General features: G+C 38.5%; 1 protein-coding gene across 1 annotated transcript; it reads left to right on the plus strand.

Annotated features, from left to right (window-relative positions):
* Nucleotides 1-383: 383 nt before the first annotated feature.
* On the plus strand, nucleotides 384-18223 carry wfs1b (Wolfram syndrome 1b (wolframin)). Its single transcript, XM_022683592.2, has 8 exons — nucleotides 384-652; nucleotides 5144-5407; nucleotides 7137-7213; nucleotides 9310-9454; nucleotides 10567-10740; nucleotides 10882-10959; nucleotides 11044-11198; nucleotides 12044-18223. The coding sequence occupies exons 2-8, from the start codon at nucleotides 5146-5148 to the stop codon at nucleotides 13877-13879; spliced, it is 2727 nt and encodes a 908-aa protein (XP_022539313.2). The 5' UTR covers nucleotides 384-652; nucleotides 5144-5145; the 3' UTR covers nucleotides 13880-18223.
* The last annotated feature ends 245 nt before the right edge of the window (nucleotides 18224-18468 follow it).

The raw sequence follows: 18468 nt of genomic DNA on the forward strand, positions 1-18468 counted from the left end.
TCTGAAAATGTTGTTTGTTTTTTGAGAACGGATTCTACATTTTGTGGCAAAGTTACCTGCGATAATAATGATATTTAATACTTGAGGACTTTTATTTTGGCATTTAGCCACACTGTTAGGTTGTGTCTCAAACGGAACACATGTTGCCTACTCAGAAAGTCTTCTGGGACAGGAAGGCTTGTCTGAATATGAATTAACAGAGTGTAGTAATCGTAGGTAACGCTAGCTTTCTTACATTATGTGTTATGTTATTTAGTTAAAAAAGAGTCGCCTGGGGTTCAACTTAAATAAGGAACAAAATAAGGAGCTAGAGAAGTATCGAGGCAGCTGGTGTCGGATTGGGACAGAGCCAGCGGCAGCGGGAAGTCTGGTGCGGTGCGTCAGAATTGTAGTCCAATGAAACAAAGCGCTGCTGCAAGCGGGGGGCGGGGTTATTCAGAAAGCAACAGCTGGATCGGCCCCTGTGCGGATGGCTTCACCTTCAGAGCCTGTTTATGTGCAAATGCTGCGTTGAGACACGTATAAACACACGCGTACACAAAAACATACAGAGCTCAGACAGTAGAGAATGAGCAGCGCGGAGTGAGCGGAGTCCGAGAGCGAGTCTTCCCGCGTCCTTCATCAGGAGAGCCGCGGAGGAGGAGGAGAGCCGGTGAGTGGAACTAGCCTCCGGTACTTCTGGCTAACCGAATCTAGCTGTGTAGCTTTATAAGCTTATATAATGGCATTAATTGGGCTAACAAAAAATAAAGTGACGTTTTCACAGCTGCTGTGGGTTTAAACTGTAGTTTTACTTATTTATTAGAGGAAACCTCTTCTTGCACGACCTTCAGAAAAGATGCTGAAAGCCCAACTTTTGTACAGTGTTTCTCAGGGTTGTTGACAAAAGTTAGTTAACCTAGTTATCTAGGTTATCTAGCTTAGCTGCAGTAAGGGATTTTGTTCTTGGCAGGATGTCAGTAAGGGCTGTATTCCAGATAAAGAAAGTGTGTTGGGAGGATTTTGTTGGCAGTGATATTTGAAACCGGACCCTTTGGTTATATAGGACCTGTCACAAGGTTCAGAGAAGAACAACACGTACTTTAGTAATGGTCTGCACAGAGCCAGGTAACATATTTTACTGACCAATAATACTGCCATGGTCATCTTAGTGCTTCTAGCCCCCAGTGTTGTCACAGTACCAAAATAAGCTATAACTTTTGATACGATACCTGCATAAATATCTTAATACTGATACTGAAACAATAACCTAAAACCAAAATACAAAAAAAAAAAAGAAATTATTGGAATAACAAAATTATTAATTAATTATTTTATTAATTGTATTATTTATTAGTACGATTTTATTAATAAATCATATTTTAAATACAACTATATACATATTAATAGGAGAATAAAAAATATAAAATATGTTGTTTATACTCCATTTCAAGTAAGAATATAATAAAGTTATGGAAATTCTTTGATAACGTACCTTTGTCTGTGAGCCGTCTGAGAGAAGAGACCCTTCCCAATCAAAAAATTAAATAAATATAGTCGTCATCATCATTAACCCCAGCCCCAAGTTCAAGGGAAAAAAAGTAATTGGCTGCATCCGAAATTGTGTACTTCCATACTGAACAGTTCGCAAAAGCAGTATGCGAGATGGGGTAGAGTGTCCAAATGTGCAGTAGAAGAGTTAGAGTGTGCGAAAAGTTCCTGGATGCTATACTGCATTAGGAGAGATTTTGAAGTATGCAAGTACACTCCAGCTGCTAATATATCCCAGAATTCCAAGTGGGCGGCAGAAGCGAAGTAGAGGTTAAAGATGGCGGAAAGCGGCAACGCGGGAGTTTAAACGTGGGACATTCCAGGATTTTTCCTGTCCCACCACTTAAATTTCAAATGTACATATCCAAAAAAATCTACATGACTATTTTTTGTTAACAATGTACTTGTTATAAGACAAACTGTAACATTTGGTGGAAAAATAAGCTCCTTAGATATTATTCAAAAGACTGAATACCTTTGGACCACCTCAAAAAATGGCCGTTTTCTCTTGTCCCACACATTGGATGACCAACTCCTTTGGCAAATTTAACAATCAAAATAAGCTCTAAATAAATTACTTCTTCTTGTATATTGTTGATATGCATTTCCTTTGGTCAACATTGTATTGCATGTTACAGTTTTTATGCTATTAAGTTGTGTCCCACAACATGCGCACAACCCTGTTACCATAAGGAATTTTACCTGGCAGAGAAAGAGTTAAAAATATTTGTCTACTGGCACAAAGGAAGTTACATCACAAGGACATTTTCTGCCCACATGGCAAGACCAAGAGTAAGTGCTCTAACAATTTTCAAGTTTTTTTTTCCAAATATGTTTGTCCAAGTTGTGCGTCACTCAGTGAACGCAACCCTGTTACTCATATTTTAAGACTAATATTGAGTAGAGTCAAAATTTACTTTATATACTTATATAACCATGTTTGTCCTTGATCTTGTATACATAGCTAAATTTTACCATTAGCATCTGTTCCTGGGGTAAACCACAATTTAGCCTAGATTTGCAACCCTGTTACTCGCAACCCTGTTACTGTAAGTTACCAAATATATTGCATACCAACTTAAGCATCTAATATAAAAAAAAAATGCTTTGATACCTGAGCTTGACGAAGCAAACTTTTTGATAGTCTATTACCTGTATTTAATAAATATATGACTAAAAATGATCAAATTGAAGATCAAATGTTCAGAAGTGACCACCCCTGAAATGTACCAAAATCCTGGAATGTCCCAAGTAATAACATTAATAAAAGTAATAAGTAATAAAAACATAATGTACCTCAAGTAACATTATGAGCAGTTTTGTGAAGAACAACACGCACATATTGTTCGTGTTTTGATTTACTCAATCACTCGTTGATTGACTGTTTACTATGTGAAACATCACCAAAGCAGCATGTTAAAGCTATAGTTACTGTGAGCCATGCATCAGGAAATAGCGCCCCCAGATGAGCTGAGCAGGAATACTCGTGACTCTTTTTTGGAATAGTACAGCAGAAAGTAGACTGCAGGACATTCTGTTCTGTTGACAAGAGCAGATTAACCTGTTTATGCTGCCCTGTCTGGGTTTCTGTGTAAACTAGCCTGACTAAACTAAAGCAGTGTGTGGATGTGATGCTAGCGGTAACATTAGCTACTTTAGAAGACGGGAAATCATCCAAGAGTATGTTAGCGTACAGTTTTATAAAGTAAGTAAGGAAATGAATGAATGAATACGATTACAGTTTAGCCTGACCGAAGGATACCTTCAGCATGGTGCTTAATACACTTAGAACCTTACCGTTAGGTTACCTGTCAATGACAGATTGCAGAAAAGTAAAAAAAAATTCAGATATTTAGTGATTTATCATGTAATCTCTGTCTTTGGACGCGTTGAAGAACTTGCACAATAGACCACTGCAGTCATGCATCATTCTGTGGTCCTCATGTGCCGATATTTGGGGTTCTGTGTCTAAGCTGCATTTGTCTATGGTGTGAAATGAATGGGCTTTTCAAAAACTCGTCTCTATTACATTCTGTGGTAAATAAATATGTCCAGGACCTTGTAAATTTTTCTCATGAACATCACTGGATCCTCTGAATAACAAGATTGTTTAAGAGTTGTAATAAGAATAGTGCTAGCTTTAATCTAAAGCTTTAATCTAAAGACTTGATTTAGTGCAACACCAGTGAACTCCAGTCAAATGTTTACAGCTTATTACACATAGCTGATCCAACTTATGAACTAATTGCCGTCACTGAGGCAAGCTGAGCGCTGACCTGTTGTGGTTGTGTTGTGCTACCTCTGACGCTGAGTGTTGCCTGCTGATAATAGGTGGCCTTTTGTAAAACACGTCACCTCTGCGACCAGTGTTTTGTAGTTTTAAGTCTCTACAGCATCTGTATACCTGTATCTGTCTCTAAAAGACAGTAGAAAGCTTTGATCCTCTTGTTATCTCTATATGAGTTTGTGCCTTTTTTAAACATCTTAATAATAGAAAAATAAACAATCACCAAATTACTAAAAAGTTTTTTTGGGGAAAACAGTTTGATCAAATAAACAAAAAAATTGTTGTAATTTGTGAGAGGAAAAAATCATAGGGCATGGATTCACAGCTAGTATAAAGATTTACTTTAAATTAGAGCTGCAGCAATTAGTCAACATAATCAGATATGTTGACTCCAAATTAATTGTAGACAATTTGTTTTTTTTGTAACAACACTAAGATAAGATTAGAGTTCACCTAATTGAAGATTCCCACAGTAATACTATGAATGATTATTTTTGTAAGTAGTTAGTCATAAACTGTTTGACCCAATAAAAAAGTGCAACACAAAACTCATGTGCAGCATGGGCCGCCGAGTGGTCCAGCGATCTAAAGCACTGCCACTATGAGCAGAAGGTCGCATGTTCAAACCCCCGCTGATGCAGCTTTGCCATCAAAGGCAAGGAGGGAGCAAAATTTGCCCACTAAAGGGTGATGTCCGCAGCACAGGGCGTCTGTGTGCTGATGTACCAGAACCGAGTCGCTGCCCTTTCCTCTGAGCGTGCTGGCTACTCGGCAATGCAGCAGAAGCTTGAAAAGAAGTGGTGACTGGCTTCACATGTATCGGAGGAAGCATGTGTTAGTCTTCACCCTCCTGGTGTGTTGGGGCATCACTATTGATAGAGGGAGTCCTAATAAGTGGCTTGGGTAATTGGCTGTGCTAAATTGGGGAGAAAATGGGAAAAATTTGAAATAAAATTAGATTTAAATGCAGCATAATTAGTGCAAGCACAGACACACAGATTTAAAAGTAAATACAATTATGAGCAAAAGAAATACAAAATAGACTGATTTTAGCTATTTTTTTTCATAGTGTAAATTTTTCTGGACTTTTTGGGAGTATTTTATCCTCCAGTAACACAGATCCAGTGAAGTATTATAGAGGATTGTCTTGTGATATTTTGAGTATCACAGAATCACAGTATTATGATATCCTTATACTATTGGCATTTTTGTGAACAGCTGTGTTCTTATTTTAGTTTAACTGGTCTTTGAAAGTACTGTAAAGGAGAAGTGGAGCTTTTGGTTAGAGCAGAAAAGAAATACATATGTGTGCTTTTTTTTTTATAGAGATGGACTCTTCTCTTGGACCCCCGCCCCCTTCCCCTGCTTCTTCTTCTTCCTCTCTATCCTCTCTTGTGTCTACACACAGCCCTCGCTCAGTATCCTCCTCCTCCTCAACCCCTAACTCCTCCCCTCAAGTGTCTCCGCCTCCTCGTCCTGCCCTGCAGAGAGGCCGATCTCAGCTAAACGCAGCAAAGGATGTGGTCGGGATGACTGCTGAAAGTTCATCTCCTGCGGGACCTCGTCCACAGTCAGCTCCATCTCCTGCAGGTACAGGTGCAGCTCCAAAGCATTTATCACCAACCACATACGCAACAGTGCAAATCACCCTGTCCTTCAGGCTGACCGAGGCTTTCAGCTGTGCTGTTTCTATAAATATCAGTGTAAAGACTTTACACCTTTGAAAAGGATCCTAAAGGAGGGTGCCTGCAGATCCATAAAAAGTCCTAAAGGCCATAATTGGTCTTAAATTGCCAGAGAAACTAACTTGGTGTAGAGACCTGCTGTATATTTTACTTTGCTGGGGAAATCAGGGGGGGGAAATCACAGCTGTCATGTTATCTACTTAAAACTGTAATTTCTTTGTAAAATTCATGTAGTTTTTAGTTTATAAAAAGTAGAAACATTTTTGTGAATGTTTCCTATTGTGAATTCTTTTTTTACTTTTTTGTCTGTAAAATGCAACAAGAAATCACGACTTCTTAATCTAGAGGCTCTGTCCTTCAGTTCCTACAACAATTAGAAGTGTACTCATCCAACAAGTGGATACTATCTTTTAGTTATCTTTGTCTACAGTTACACTGGACACTTAAGTGGTACAAACCACTCCATGGTTATTTATAATAGGGGTTTTCCATTCACTGGTAAACCAGGTAACTAAAAATAGGCTTAGGTCTCAGGGATTAAGATTGGTAGTTTCTGGGAGTCAGAAGCTCACTAAGTCTACACAGTGACTCAGCAGACAGCAACTTGGGGAATCCCACTCTCTATGTGTGTCTGGGCGAACCCATGTATTCATGTCTGCTACTCATCCCACAAATACAAGTTCCTTACAAATGTGGAACCATTTAAAATGTAAATTAACAGGCTTACCAAGAGTAAAATATTTATTGCCAAGAAGCATTACTCTACCAAACAAATTTCCTTACTTTACTAAGTTTATGTGTGACTGTGTGTGTATTGGGGACAGAGAGCAAGCAACAAAAAGGTAGATCTTGGTCACTTTCCTGATTTAAATGTTCTCTTTGCATATGCTTATACTGGTGTGACCACACATGCAGTGATTGGTCAAAATGTTGTTGTAAGGACATCAGGAGTCACTCATTCAAATGACATCTTTACTGGGTATTTCAAACTGTTTAAAACATTTAGAGAAACGAAAAAAAAAAAAACAGCATCAGTTAACATAAGACTTAACAGTAAGCTTTTTAAAATTGCAAAAACTGGGCTTATCTAACCAATTTTCCTTAAATTTACACTTACTCATGCCTATAGTACCATCTTTCGCAACCTGCCATTAAATTGTTAAGCTAAATTGCATTTGAAATTTGGATGTAAAAACAGAATTTTCTATTTTGGCAAACAAACATATCTCTGCAAATATTACAGTCTGGCCCTGTATAGCCTTTCTCTTTCAGTCCAAAAAAATCCAGTTTGTGAGGAGATGGTAAACTCAGTAAACTGACACCAAGCATAAGTTATGCTGAACACTGATTTTATTTATGTGAGCACAGTGCAAAAATTTAATTGTGGTTCTGCCAATGCTTCTGAACAATTTCTGAAGGAAACACTGTATTACCCTAAAAATGAGTTAACCTAAGTAATTACACAGCAGTAGCATTTAAATTCCTGTTATAAATTTTCATCACATACTTGCCTTCATCCAAACTGGTTTTATGCCATTGCAAACACTGATTTTTCAGTACAGTACAGTATAATGTTGTATGATAAAGTTCAGTGTGAGTCGATGACCCTATCTGTTCTCTCTCTAATCTCTCAGGGGGAATTCCAGAGGAGCTGAACATAGAGGAACTTGAGCAGAGAGCTAGGAATGGAGATTCCAGAGCACAGACAAAGGTCAGGATAACAGGCTAACACACACACACATGGACGTACACATACATATATCAGCTGTACTTAATAGTACAATTAAGAGCAAGCATATTATTAAATGAATCAATAGTTATTTTCTTCCGACATCCACATTTTCTATGTACTTTATCATAAGTAATGCAAAATAATGTTTTTACAGGTGTTTTCACAGATGTAAGAATGTGTAAAATAGGGGTGTGAATCACAGGGCATCTCACAATATATTATCACAATAATGATGACACCACAGTACTGTGATTCTGCAGTACTCTATATATCTTGCAAGACAATTCTATATGATACTCTCTGTTACTAAAGATGAAAAAAAGACTTCTAAATTAACAAATATCAGGAATTATGGATTTATTGGTGTCAATTTTACAGACTTTGACAACCAATGTATTAATTTTGACAACAAAATTTGATTTAGTTTTAGTCATAGTCTTGTGACGAAAATAGCATTTAGTTTTAGTCATAATTTAGTAATCTAAAATGTTTTTAGTTTTAGTCGACTAAATATCATAAGAATATAGTCGACTAAAACTTCAGTCAATTTAGTCGACTAAAATGTAAAGGGTGTAAATGTAAATGCTTTTTCATCAGTTCCCTTGAATTATTAGGTACACACTTCTAAAAATTAAACATTTATTAACCAGTTGTGTAATATTATTAATGTTTGAATGTGAAATATATTTATATTTATATATGATGTAATGTATATTATTATTGTAGGTATGTATAAATATTGTAAATATTTTTATTTTAATTTTTTTCTAGAAATCAGGTCATAAACATTTGAAATTATAGTTTGAACAGAGCTGTAGACGCAAAAACACATCTTTTAAAGGATCTAATTGTATCTCCAGAAGTGACCCAGCACACCTACTGTAGCTACATTCTATAAATGAGATCAAAAACACACATTCACTGACTGTCCTGTAGAGATGCTCTCAGGATGAACTAAGAGACTTCATGAGTTAAAGTAAGAAACTTATGAGACAGTGCTGTAAGAAACCTTACACAGACTTTCTGACCTGTTCCTGCTGTCAACACCAGCTATATGTGGGACTTAACAGATGATCTTATCTTAATCTGTTATCTGTATCAGAAACATTAACTTTACAGCGTTAAACACACCATCATCAGCTCATGAAATATCATTAGCATTAAAAACGCTGATCTCTGCATAGTGTTTTTACCGGAGATGGAGTTCTCAGTTCTCAGGCGAGATACGCTCCTCCCGGGTTTGTATCTGAGCGCCGCGCTGCTGCAGGAGAGGCGGGTAATGATTGGTTGACTACCCCGCTTGTCCCGCCTCTCCACCTTTGCTAAAGTTGTAGTGATTGGATCTCTTCCTAACTGGTTCCTACCTTTCACAAAACTAAATCAGCTCTGATTGGATGTCGTCCCTGCCAAACATTTTCATCTTTTTTTCATCGTTTTTTATTCGTTGACGAAAATGTCAGTTAATTTCGTCTCGTTTTTATTTAGTTATCGTCTCATTTTCGTCTTTAAAAAAAAAATAGCTTTGTTGACTAAAACTATGGCGAAAATTATTCGTCAGCGAAATTAACACTGCAACCAATATTCTTCACTGCAGGTTTGCCCTATTTATTTGATTAGTGCCACCGCGTGGAGTATTGTAGCAGTAGCTTTTATGTAGTCAAATTGGGGGGCTTAGTCTTAGGGAGTTTAGAGTGCCTATGTTTTAATAAAAATATCAATATTTGACGCCATATACAGTAATATCAAAATGTTTGGGCACTTCTGATGATTTTCATGATTACAATAGTTCTTTTAACAAAATTAGGCAGGTGCATAAATTTGGGCACCCCAACAGAAAAATGACATCAATATTTAGTAGATCCTCCTTTTTCAGAAATAACAGCTTCTAAACGCTTCCTGTAGCTTTTAATAAGAGTCTGGCTTCTGGTTGAAGGTATTTTGGACCATTCTTTAAAAAACATTTCCAGTTCAGTCAGGTTTGATGGTTTCCAAGCATGGACAGCCTCATTTAAAACACAACACAGATTTTCAATAATATTCAGGTATATAATGTTAAATATGTGTCTTTTTTAAAGATTGGCAGGTATTACCTACAGCTGTCTGAGCAGGAGGATGAAGAAGTAAACAGCGTCACAGCTGTAACGTGGCTTGTGCAGGCAGCAAAAAATGGCCGCAGAGATGCTGTGAAACTCTTACAGTGGTGCTTGCATAAACGAAAAGGTAGGAAAAACTCATTCATTTGTTCATATACAATTATTATCAAAACAAAAAATTGCGGGCATAGGGATTTAATCATCAGGAATCAAACTTGGTGGGTAGTCAAGTAAGACTTAAATAGATTTCGTCATAATTATGATTGTATAAAGTGATTAAAACCCCCAATATAAGTTAGTTTAATTTTGTCAATGTAATGTTAATAGTTTTTAAAAAAGAACTCTTAAAACTGAAATGCATAAAGTAATGTGCGTAGAAAAATATTTGTATTTTAAGCACAAGCAATGATTTTTGACCCAAAAGGTGGAGTCTCTCGTAGTGACAGTATGAGAATGAGATATCATTCTCATACTTTGTGAGAATAATTAACCTTTTTCTTTTGTTACAATTTCGAAAAAGATATCGAAAAAAACATTATTTGGTTATCAGTACCAAATTTAAAGTATCGTATCTTAATTTTAAATGATACCCAGCCCTAGTCACATGTTCATGTGTTTTTCTTGACAACAAGGACCAACCCCGTTTCACTCCTTAGCCCTACCACTCTGTTTTGAGTGTGCATGCCTAGGGGTAGGGTGTCCCGATTCTTGTTAGGCTGAAGACTGACGGGGGAGTGTTAGAATCATGGCCCTTCTGAGAAGCACACTCGAAACAGAGGGATGAGAATCACTGGCAAGATGAATTTAAATTTTTATGGGCATTTTCTTTATAACAATAAAAAAATCAAGTCGTTTTTGCAGCATTTAAGGTAGAATGGAAAAATAAAATAAAATGAAAGCTAAGCAAAGCTAATTTCAGCTCCCCATCACAGAGGAATTAAGGAACGTCAATAAAAATGTATTAATTTATGCACCACCTGCCCCCTTTTAGATAACATAGTGTTCCATAAAGTTAACTAGTTAACAAGAACCTGAGTTGTTATGACTATGCTATATGACTGTATCAGGTGCTTAAAGGTTTGTTCCAGTTCTTAGGGGGAGGATTTTGCCCCTTCCCTTGTTCCAAGTGGAAGGGTGGAAGGGTTCCAAGGGGTAGGGGGGTAAGGGGGTAAGTGTAATAAACTCCATTGGTGGTGCTCACATTTGCATAGGACTGACAAATCTGTATGTGTGTTGCAGGCATCACGGCAGAGAACAGGGAGGATGTGTGTACCTTGGCATCCGAGTCACGTTTTGAGCGCAGTGTGAGAAAAGCAGCTCTGTGCATGTACTGGAAACTCAACCCAGAGAGAAAGAGACGGGTGACTGCCTCAGAACTACTGGATAACATTAGCCAGGTCAACATGGAAACAGGTACATGTTCTGTATTGCAATAGAAATATACATTCTACTCACCAGGCGTCTAGTTGAGAGTATGTACAGTCTACTTTTGTCATGCTCTTGTATTTGCACTGTTCTGCATTTGCATGTGTACCATCTCTTCTGCTCCTCTAGATGGTGCTGGTAGCAACCTACTGTCCAGTTCAGCTCAGAAACAGAGGAAGGTCTTGGAGAGCCTTGTCTCGTGTGATGGTGAGCGATGGATGCTATTTTTGAAAGCCTAAAGATCAAACCAAAATTCTGAAATATGACCCTTTTGTATTTTTGTTTCTATAGAGGCTGATTATATTGGTGTTGAAGAGTTTGTGGAAAACACTAAGCGGTATGCTCAAGGCATCTCGCCAACAGAAGCTCTTGATGCAGCTGCGATTGATGATGACGATGATGAAGACCCTGTGAAAAACCCTGATGAGTTGCCTCTGCATCAGAAGGTACAAATTTAGTGTGAAGACCTATTGGTTCCGTACTGTGTGCTATCCAGTCCTTAGGTTTCTCAGCAAGGTTATCATTGTCAAAAAGAATGAAATAACTAAAACTGAAAGTGAAAAACATTTTCGTTAACTGGAGCTAATAAAAACGACAATTAAAAGAAAAAAGATAACCAACACTGTATTGAGTGTATATAATTCTAATTAAAATGTATAGTTGTAATATTACTACTTTATCCTCAATAATATTACGACTTTAATATCCTCTATCTACTTTATATGGAATAAAGTCATAATATTACGACTTTGTTGTCAAAGTCAATTATTAAGTGGCCCTAAAACACTGTCGTAAAAATGAGTCAAACCTGTAGAGTTTATTGCCTTTCTGGATTAGTTTGTGTATCTCAGATTGAGCTTGCTGATGTGATGTGTGTCATCAGCAGTATTACACACATTTTGCACTTAAGGCTGCTATCCTGGTGAATGGTAAAAATTTTGTAGACAGTTGGTTGTTCAACAGTAATGGAATATTTTTTGAAAAAGCTAAAACTAATGAAAGCTAAACTATTAACTGAAAAAAATAACTGAATTGGAGGGGAAAAAGTCAAAACAAAATCAAATTAAACTATAAAGAAAAAAATTAAACTATTATAACCTCAGTTCTTAGTGTGTCTCATTTTTTCAATGTCCAAACTTTCAATACACCTGAATAAAGCAATCAACCCTACAGTACTTATAATAGAGGTGTTTAGAGCAAGTTAAGAGCATCTGGTAGAGCCCACAAACTTCTGATTGTTTACTTATGTAACGAACACTGATGTTGACACTTCTTCCTGTATGTCTTCCAGATATTGAAGTTCCCCCTCCATGCAGTGACTGAGGTAAAGGAAGTACTGATTGACTGGGCCTCCCGTGCTGGAATGCAATGGATCAGTGCGCTTATCCCTACTCACCACGTCAACACCTTAATTTTCTTCTTCATCATCTCCAACCTGACTCTAGACTTTTTCCTCGTCGTCATTCCCCTCGTTGTCTTCTACCTCTCCTTCATCTCCATGGTCATCTGCACACTGAGGGTCTTCCAGAACAGCAAGGCCTGGGAGAACTTTACAACACTGACGGCTATGCTGTCTCGTTTCGAGCCGGAGTTGGATCTGGAGCAAGCTGAGACCAACTTCACATGGACCCATCTGGAACCTCACCTCTACTTTCTGGTCTCTGCATTTTTCCTTATACTCTCGTTCCCTGTGGCTGAAAAGTCCTGGCTGCCATGCTCAGAACTAGCGACGGTGGCGGTCTTCTTCACTGTGAGCAGCTACCTCAGCTTGCGTCCAGCTGCACAGCTACATGCCAGACTTGCCCTTCTTACACAAGTCACCTCTGCAGTTTGCTCTTTCTCTAATGAGCTGCTGGGGGGCTGGGTGTTCTGGCTGGTGGGAGGGTCATGGTTTAGTGTGCCTCTTTGTGACTATTTGGTGCTGCATGTTGGTCTGCCTTGTTTTCTGTACCTTTACCTGCTGTACCTGTGTGGACGCATGGGCTCAGCCCGAGGGTTGCATGGGTCCTATAGCATGCTGCTGCCGTACCTGCTTTGCTTTACCTGGTGCGAGCTGTCCGTCACGCTTCTGCATGAGTCCACTGTGCTGGGACTCCTGCGCACTGCCGTAGGGTACTTCCTCTTCTTCTTTGCCCTTCCCGTGCTCTCTCTGGCACTGGCAGCTGTGCTTCTTGTGCAGTTGGTGCAGTGGTTTCTTGCACTGGAGCTGGCCAAGATGGCAGTGACGGTGTGTGTCTGCGTTCTTCCCGTTCTGCTGCGGTGGTGGACTCGGTTTAGTGTGTCGCCTCTTGCTGTGATCCGGTCTCTCCGCCGCAGCAGTATAGTCAAGCTGATCCTAGTGTGGATCTCTGCCCTGCTGCTCTTCAGCTGGTTCTATGTGTACCGCTCTGAGGGCATGAAGGTGTACAACTCTACACTGACCTGGCAGCAGTATAGTGAGGTTTGTGGCCCTCGTGCCTGGAGGGAACGCAACATGGCGCATACCCAGATCCTCTGCAGTCACCTTGAAGGACACCGTGTCACTTGGGAGGGCCATTTTAAGTACGTCCGTGTGACCGAAATAGAAAATGGAGCACAATCCGTTGTCAACCTCTTGCCTGGCTTTATAGCAGACTGGGTTCGCTGCCTTTATGGAGAGGAGTACCCAGCCTGTGACCCTGCCTATGCAGGGCCTGCTGACCCACTCTGCCAACTCAAGGAACTCGCAAATCACAAATGCCATGTGAAGCGATTTGATCGCTACAAGTTCGAAGTGACCATGGGGATGCCACACGGGGATAAGCGGGGGAAAGGGCACCAAGATGCTGATGACGCAACAAAAGACATTGTGCTACGGGCAAGCAACGAGTTCCGCAGCGTGCTGTTGGCGCTCAGTTCAGGCAGTGTTGTGGAGTTTAGCACCATTCTGGAAGGCAAACTGGGCAGCAAGTGGCCGGTGTTTGAGCTGAAAGCTCTTGATTGTAAGACTTGTAACTCTCCTTTGGTGCCGACAAGACGGCAAGTAAAGATCGAGCAAGACTGGAGGGTTAATGCCCGCAGTGCCTTTGCCTTTGCTTTTAACTTCCTCTTCCACCCGCTACTCACTGCCGAGGTAGACACTGCTGCGGCCACAGATGTGGCAGTTTAAAATTGAATGTTTTCTTTTTGGGAACCAAAACTAGGAACTGCATTACAATGAAAAATTACTTATTCCCGCTAAGTATCAATTTTCATGATTGTGACCATCAGAAACATGCTTTGGTGAGTGTGGTCTGTGCACCCATTGTGGTCCAAGGGCTTGACCTACTGTTCCAGTGCTGTGCAGATGGGTCCTCCAGCCTGAGCTGTCCACAAATGAAAAGGGGAGAGCTTCCCAGACAGGGATTAAGTCTAGTCTTGGACTATACAGCACTTTACATGGAGATTTTTTTTCATTTTATTTACTGTTATGGCCTGTTATGATACGTTTTTTGGACGATATGTTTTCCTAGAATGGATTGCGATAAACAATATTGTCATTTTAGGACATTTTATGCCAATATAATAATAATATTAATAATAATAATAATAGGGCAGTTCCATCTTTTTTAAGAGCAATGAATGTTTAGTTTGTGATAGTTTGGGAGACTGCTCTGTGTAAATGTTGTCATTATTGATGCATTAGTTATTGCGCACCTGGCTAAAATATTGAAGACATTCATCCTTATGTAAACAAAGATGCAAGTAAACACAATGGATGATAATAAGGTCAGCAAAATGTATTCAGCTCATTTATGTGTATTGTGCAATAAGTCAATAATGTACATTATCGTGACAGGCCTATTTAGAGTCTACAACTAGGCTTAATCTCTGTACGGAAAACTGACCCAAAATGTGTAGTAGGTTCAGAAAGCCTATGCAAAATCCATGTAATTGAGGAGGTCAAAAAAGCAAAACAAAGGCCACCCCAAACAATTTATCAGGTAAATTTTACAAAGATCATCCAAAAGGTCCAATCAGTTCTTTTATAATGCTCGTGATATTCTGAAACACAATATTTTAAGTTTGTTTGGTCAAGAGCCCATTTGTCTGATACTCAATCTACAAGTTCTGGTTATGGGCTGAATTTCCAGGCCTAGTTTGGACTAAAATATCATAGTTAACTAAAGAAGTTTAGGTTATCTAAGTTCAGAACTTTGTATGTTAAAATGTGGTTCGAGTTTTAAGTTTTGTGTTCTGTATGAATGTGATTTAGTGAAAGTAACAGAAACAGAATCTTCTACAGCTGCAGCAGTCTCAGCTCACCACTAAAGAATACACTTTTTGGACGTTTGGGAAAATGAGAGCTTCATGAATGTAAAAACTGTAACTAACTGAAGGATTTACATAGTTTGATTTCTATAGATTTTTATTTAATTTTAACTACAATAAGATGTCTAATTTGGACATTGCCTGGAGATGATTTTGTGTAGTACTCCTGCCTTAGATGTAAAGAAGTAGTATTTGTGTGTGGTTTTGTAAATATTAGATATTTTAAAGAAAAACAATCAGATTATTGCAGAACATTGAGTGTTTCCATTTGCCATCATGTGTGTCTAAACTCAATCCTGAACATTCAGTGAACAACGGTGATAGTTGTTATATATATATATAACGACTATATATATTATACTATTATATATATATCCAGAGAAAGAAGGACTACACTCTTAAAATAATGGACATTTAAGTGATGATGTACAGGAAGCAATTTTGGCTCCATAATAAATAGGAGTGTAAAGAAAATTTGATATAATGATATATTGAAGTACAATCACTTCCATGGCCACAGGTGTTTAAAACCAAGCAGCTAGACATGCAGACTGCTTTACAAAGAATTGGTCGCTCTCAGGACCTCAGTCAATTCCAAAATGGTACCAGGATAGGATGCAGCACCTGTGCAGTTATGAAATATCCTCACTATGAAGTATTCCACAGTCAACTGTCAGTGATGTAATCGCACAGTGAAAGTGACTGGGAATGAAAACACCTCACTGTCAACGTAAAATGACAGAGTGGGGTCAGCGGATGCTGAAACGCATTCCTCTGCCTTCTGCAGAGTCAACCACTACAGAACTCCAAACTTCATGTGGCTTCAGATTAGCTCAAGAACAGTAGAGCATAGAGAGCATCATGGAATGCGTCTTCATGGCAACCGTACTTAGAGCCAGTGAGAAGCTCCAGCTGACTGGAGCACCTCGCACCTCATTTCTTCACCTATGCCGGCACTAAGACCTTGCGGATGCCGAGCTCAGCTCCCCAGAACCCAGAGTGGACATTCTTTAACCTTAAGGTCAAAGACTTCATACATCCTATGCAAAGGTTAGGCAGTGAAAAAATGCTGGTAAAAGAAAAATTTAAAGTGAATCTGGCCCCCTCCTTCACCTCATATTCATTTCCTGTATATCCCTCAAAATGTCATCCAATTGGATGATGTGGCCCTTATGTCACATGATGCTGGCAAAATTAGCATTTTTTAAAAAAGAAATCTATTCATAATTTCTTAATTTATTTTAAATGTGCTTGTTTGGAAAAGTAAAAGAATATATAATGTGACTCTTACAACATACAGTATATATAATATAACAAAATAACTGCTGCATTGCACTACTTTACACTATCAATTGCACTATTACATAATACCTCTGATTGATTCATTAGGTATAGTAGTTTTTTTTTTTTTTTTAAATCAGCACCCTCTGATCATTTTCATAATTTTTCTTTATAAATCATTCATAGTTCAGAACAGCGGTTGCATATATCATATAGCAGACAAACACAGTGATATTTAAGAAGTTAAATTAAGATTATATGTTTTACAGAAAGTGTGCGATAATTCTTTAAACATAATTAGGCAGGTGCATACATTTGGGCACAGCCTCTCCTTCTGCAAAGTGTGCTGCATAATTGAATGATGCACAATGACTATCTTCAGCAAGATGATAATGTAGGTGTTTGGAGCTGGTCTGTGAGTTGACTATGACTGTTCTCACCATCCTTCTCCTCTGCTTATCTGAGATTTTTCTTGTTCTACCACTTTTTCTCTGTGTGTGTCTGCTATATGATATGTATATGCTTTATAAAGGAAAATCATAAAAAATGATCAGGGGTGCCCAAACCTTTTCGCTTTATTCATGGGTATCAAAGAATGCCACAATGTACTCAAATTCAGTTGGAAAGAAATGTATCAGAGTATTCATACTTTTGGCAATATAGTGCATCACAGTTTTTTGTTTCGCAATACTGTAGCAAATATAAAAAAAACACAGTATTGATGGCAGACAGTGGTTCATTTAGTGTTGTTTTTAACCCCTTAACATGCCTTGTCCCGAATACAGGCTATAGGTGTTTGTGATACAAATATTTTTTTTCTGCAGTAAAATAACTTATTTACATTCTGAGGGCTTAAGGGCTTTGAAGTATTCTATATTTCTAGATTAAAACCCAACCACTAGAAAACAGTGTTGTACTCTGTCGTTAAATTCCACTGTTCTGATTGGATAAAAAGTAAACTTTTCCCTCTTTTAGATTTTATAAATATGATGGTATGTTTTTAATACTGTAACACTTTTACTTAAAATTTGATTTGATAATTTATTGCAATATATTGAATTGCAACCCCTGTATTGTGATTATATATCATATTGCCAAGCTCTTTGCAGTACACAGCCATAATCATCAGTCAAAGCCAAAGAGAGCACAACTTGCCATGCTCGTTCTGGGTGGGTAGATGGCTCTCTCTCCCCTCACCACTTTGATTGCGATGTTGGATGGCTCAGGCTTATATTAGCTGACGTATCAGAGCTGGGGAGCTGGTGCTTTCCTCCAAGTGCGCTGGCTACCCGGTGATGCTGCATTGGTGGCACTTTGAAAAGAGGTGGGATGTGACTTCACATTTATGGAAGGAGGCATGCGCTTGTCCTCACCGTCCTAGTATCAGGATCATTGCAAATGATGGGCAGAGTCCTAGCGAGTGAATGGGTTTATTGGCTTAACTAAATTGAAGAGAAACACATGATCAGCATCTTTGTTACAAACTTGCTTTATCTCTTGACCTAAAAGAGTTTATTCTATGGCATCCCTCAAAGAACCAGTTGAAGCACCTTCATTTTTAAGAGTTTTTTAAGTGAACCCAAATGCTGTACATGGTGAGTAAAATGGTTTTATTACAGTGTGGAAAATTCCACTTGATTTAAATCGTTGCTGAAGGTTGCTAAAATATAAACACCACGATCAATTTGGTTGATAACTCAATATCATTACATAAACGCATTAGGGAATCTGTATATTAGAGTGCCTTTTACAGGGTCACATGCCATTTCTGTACAGACAGAGACATGCCACCCACCCACATTCACAAAGGTGCACTGCCTACCTTCTTCCTACTGAGCTGGTCTCTACTGCTGTTATTCCACTGTATGAACATTCACTACTGTATTGAAACACTACATAGAATAAAGGGTAATTAAGTTGACTGTTCTTTGTCCTGTTTCTCACATACAATTAAAAATCATGAGCCATGTTACATTACTCAACTAATGTGCACAGGTCACAAAAAAATGATTCAGACATACCTTTTAATCAAATGTTGTTAATGGTTGTTATGAGTACAATATAAAGCTTTTCCCATACTAGGTGGGAATGCAGTCATGTGGGAATGCAGTCATGTGATGTGATTCTATATCAATAATAAGTTTGCCTGAACATTTCATAAAATTG

Source organism: Astyanax mexicanus, chromosome 10 (genome assembly GCF_023375975.1).
Source record: "Astyanax mexicanus isolate ESR-SI-001 chromosome 10, AstMex3_surface, whole genome shotgun sequence".
Lineage (NCBI taxonomy): Eukaryota > Metazoa > Chordata > Actinopteri > Characiformes > Acestrorhamphidae > Astyanax > Astyanax mexicanus.

Coding starts and splice junctions, on each gene's coding strand:
- wfs1b (XM_022683592.2), top strand. CDS start 5,146: ATGGACTCTTCTCTTGGACCCCCGCCCCCTTCCCCTGCTTCTTCTTCT. Junction 9,455..10,566: donor GTGCTTGCATAAACGAAAAG/GTAGGAAAAACT, acceptor TGTGTGTTGCAG/GCATCACGGCAGAGAACAGG. Junction 11,199..12,043: donor AGTTGCCTCTGCATCAGAAG/GTACAAATTTAG, acceptor TATGTCTTCCAG/ATATTGAAGTTCCCCCTCCA.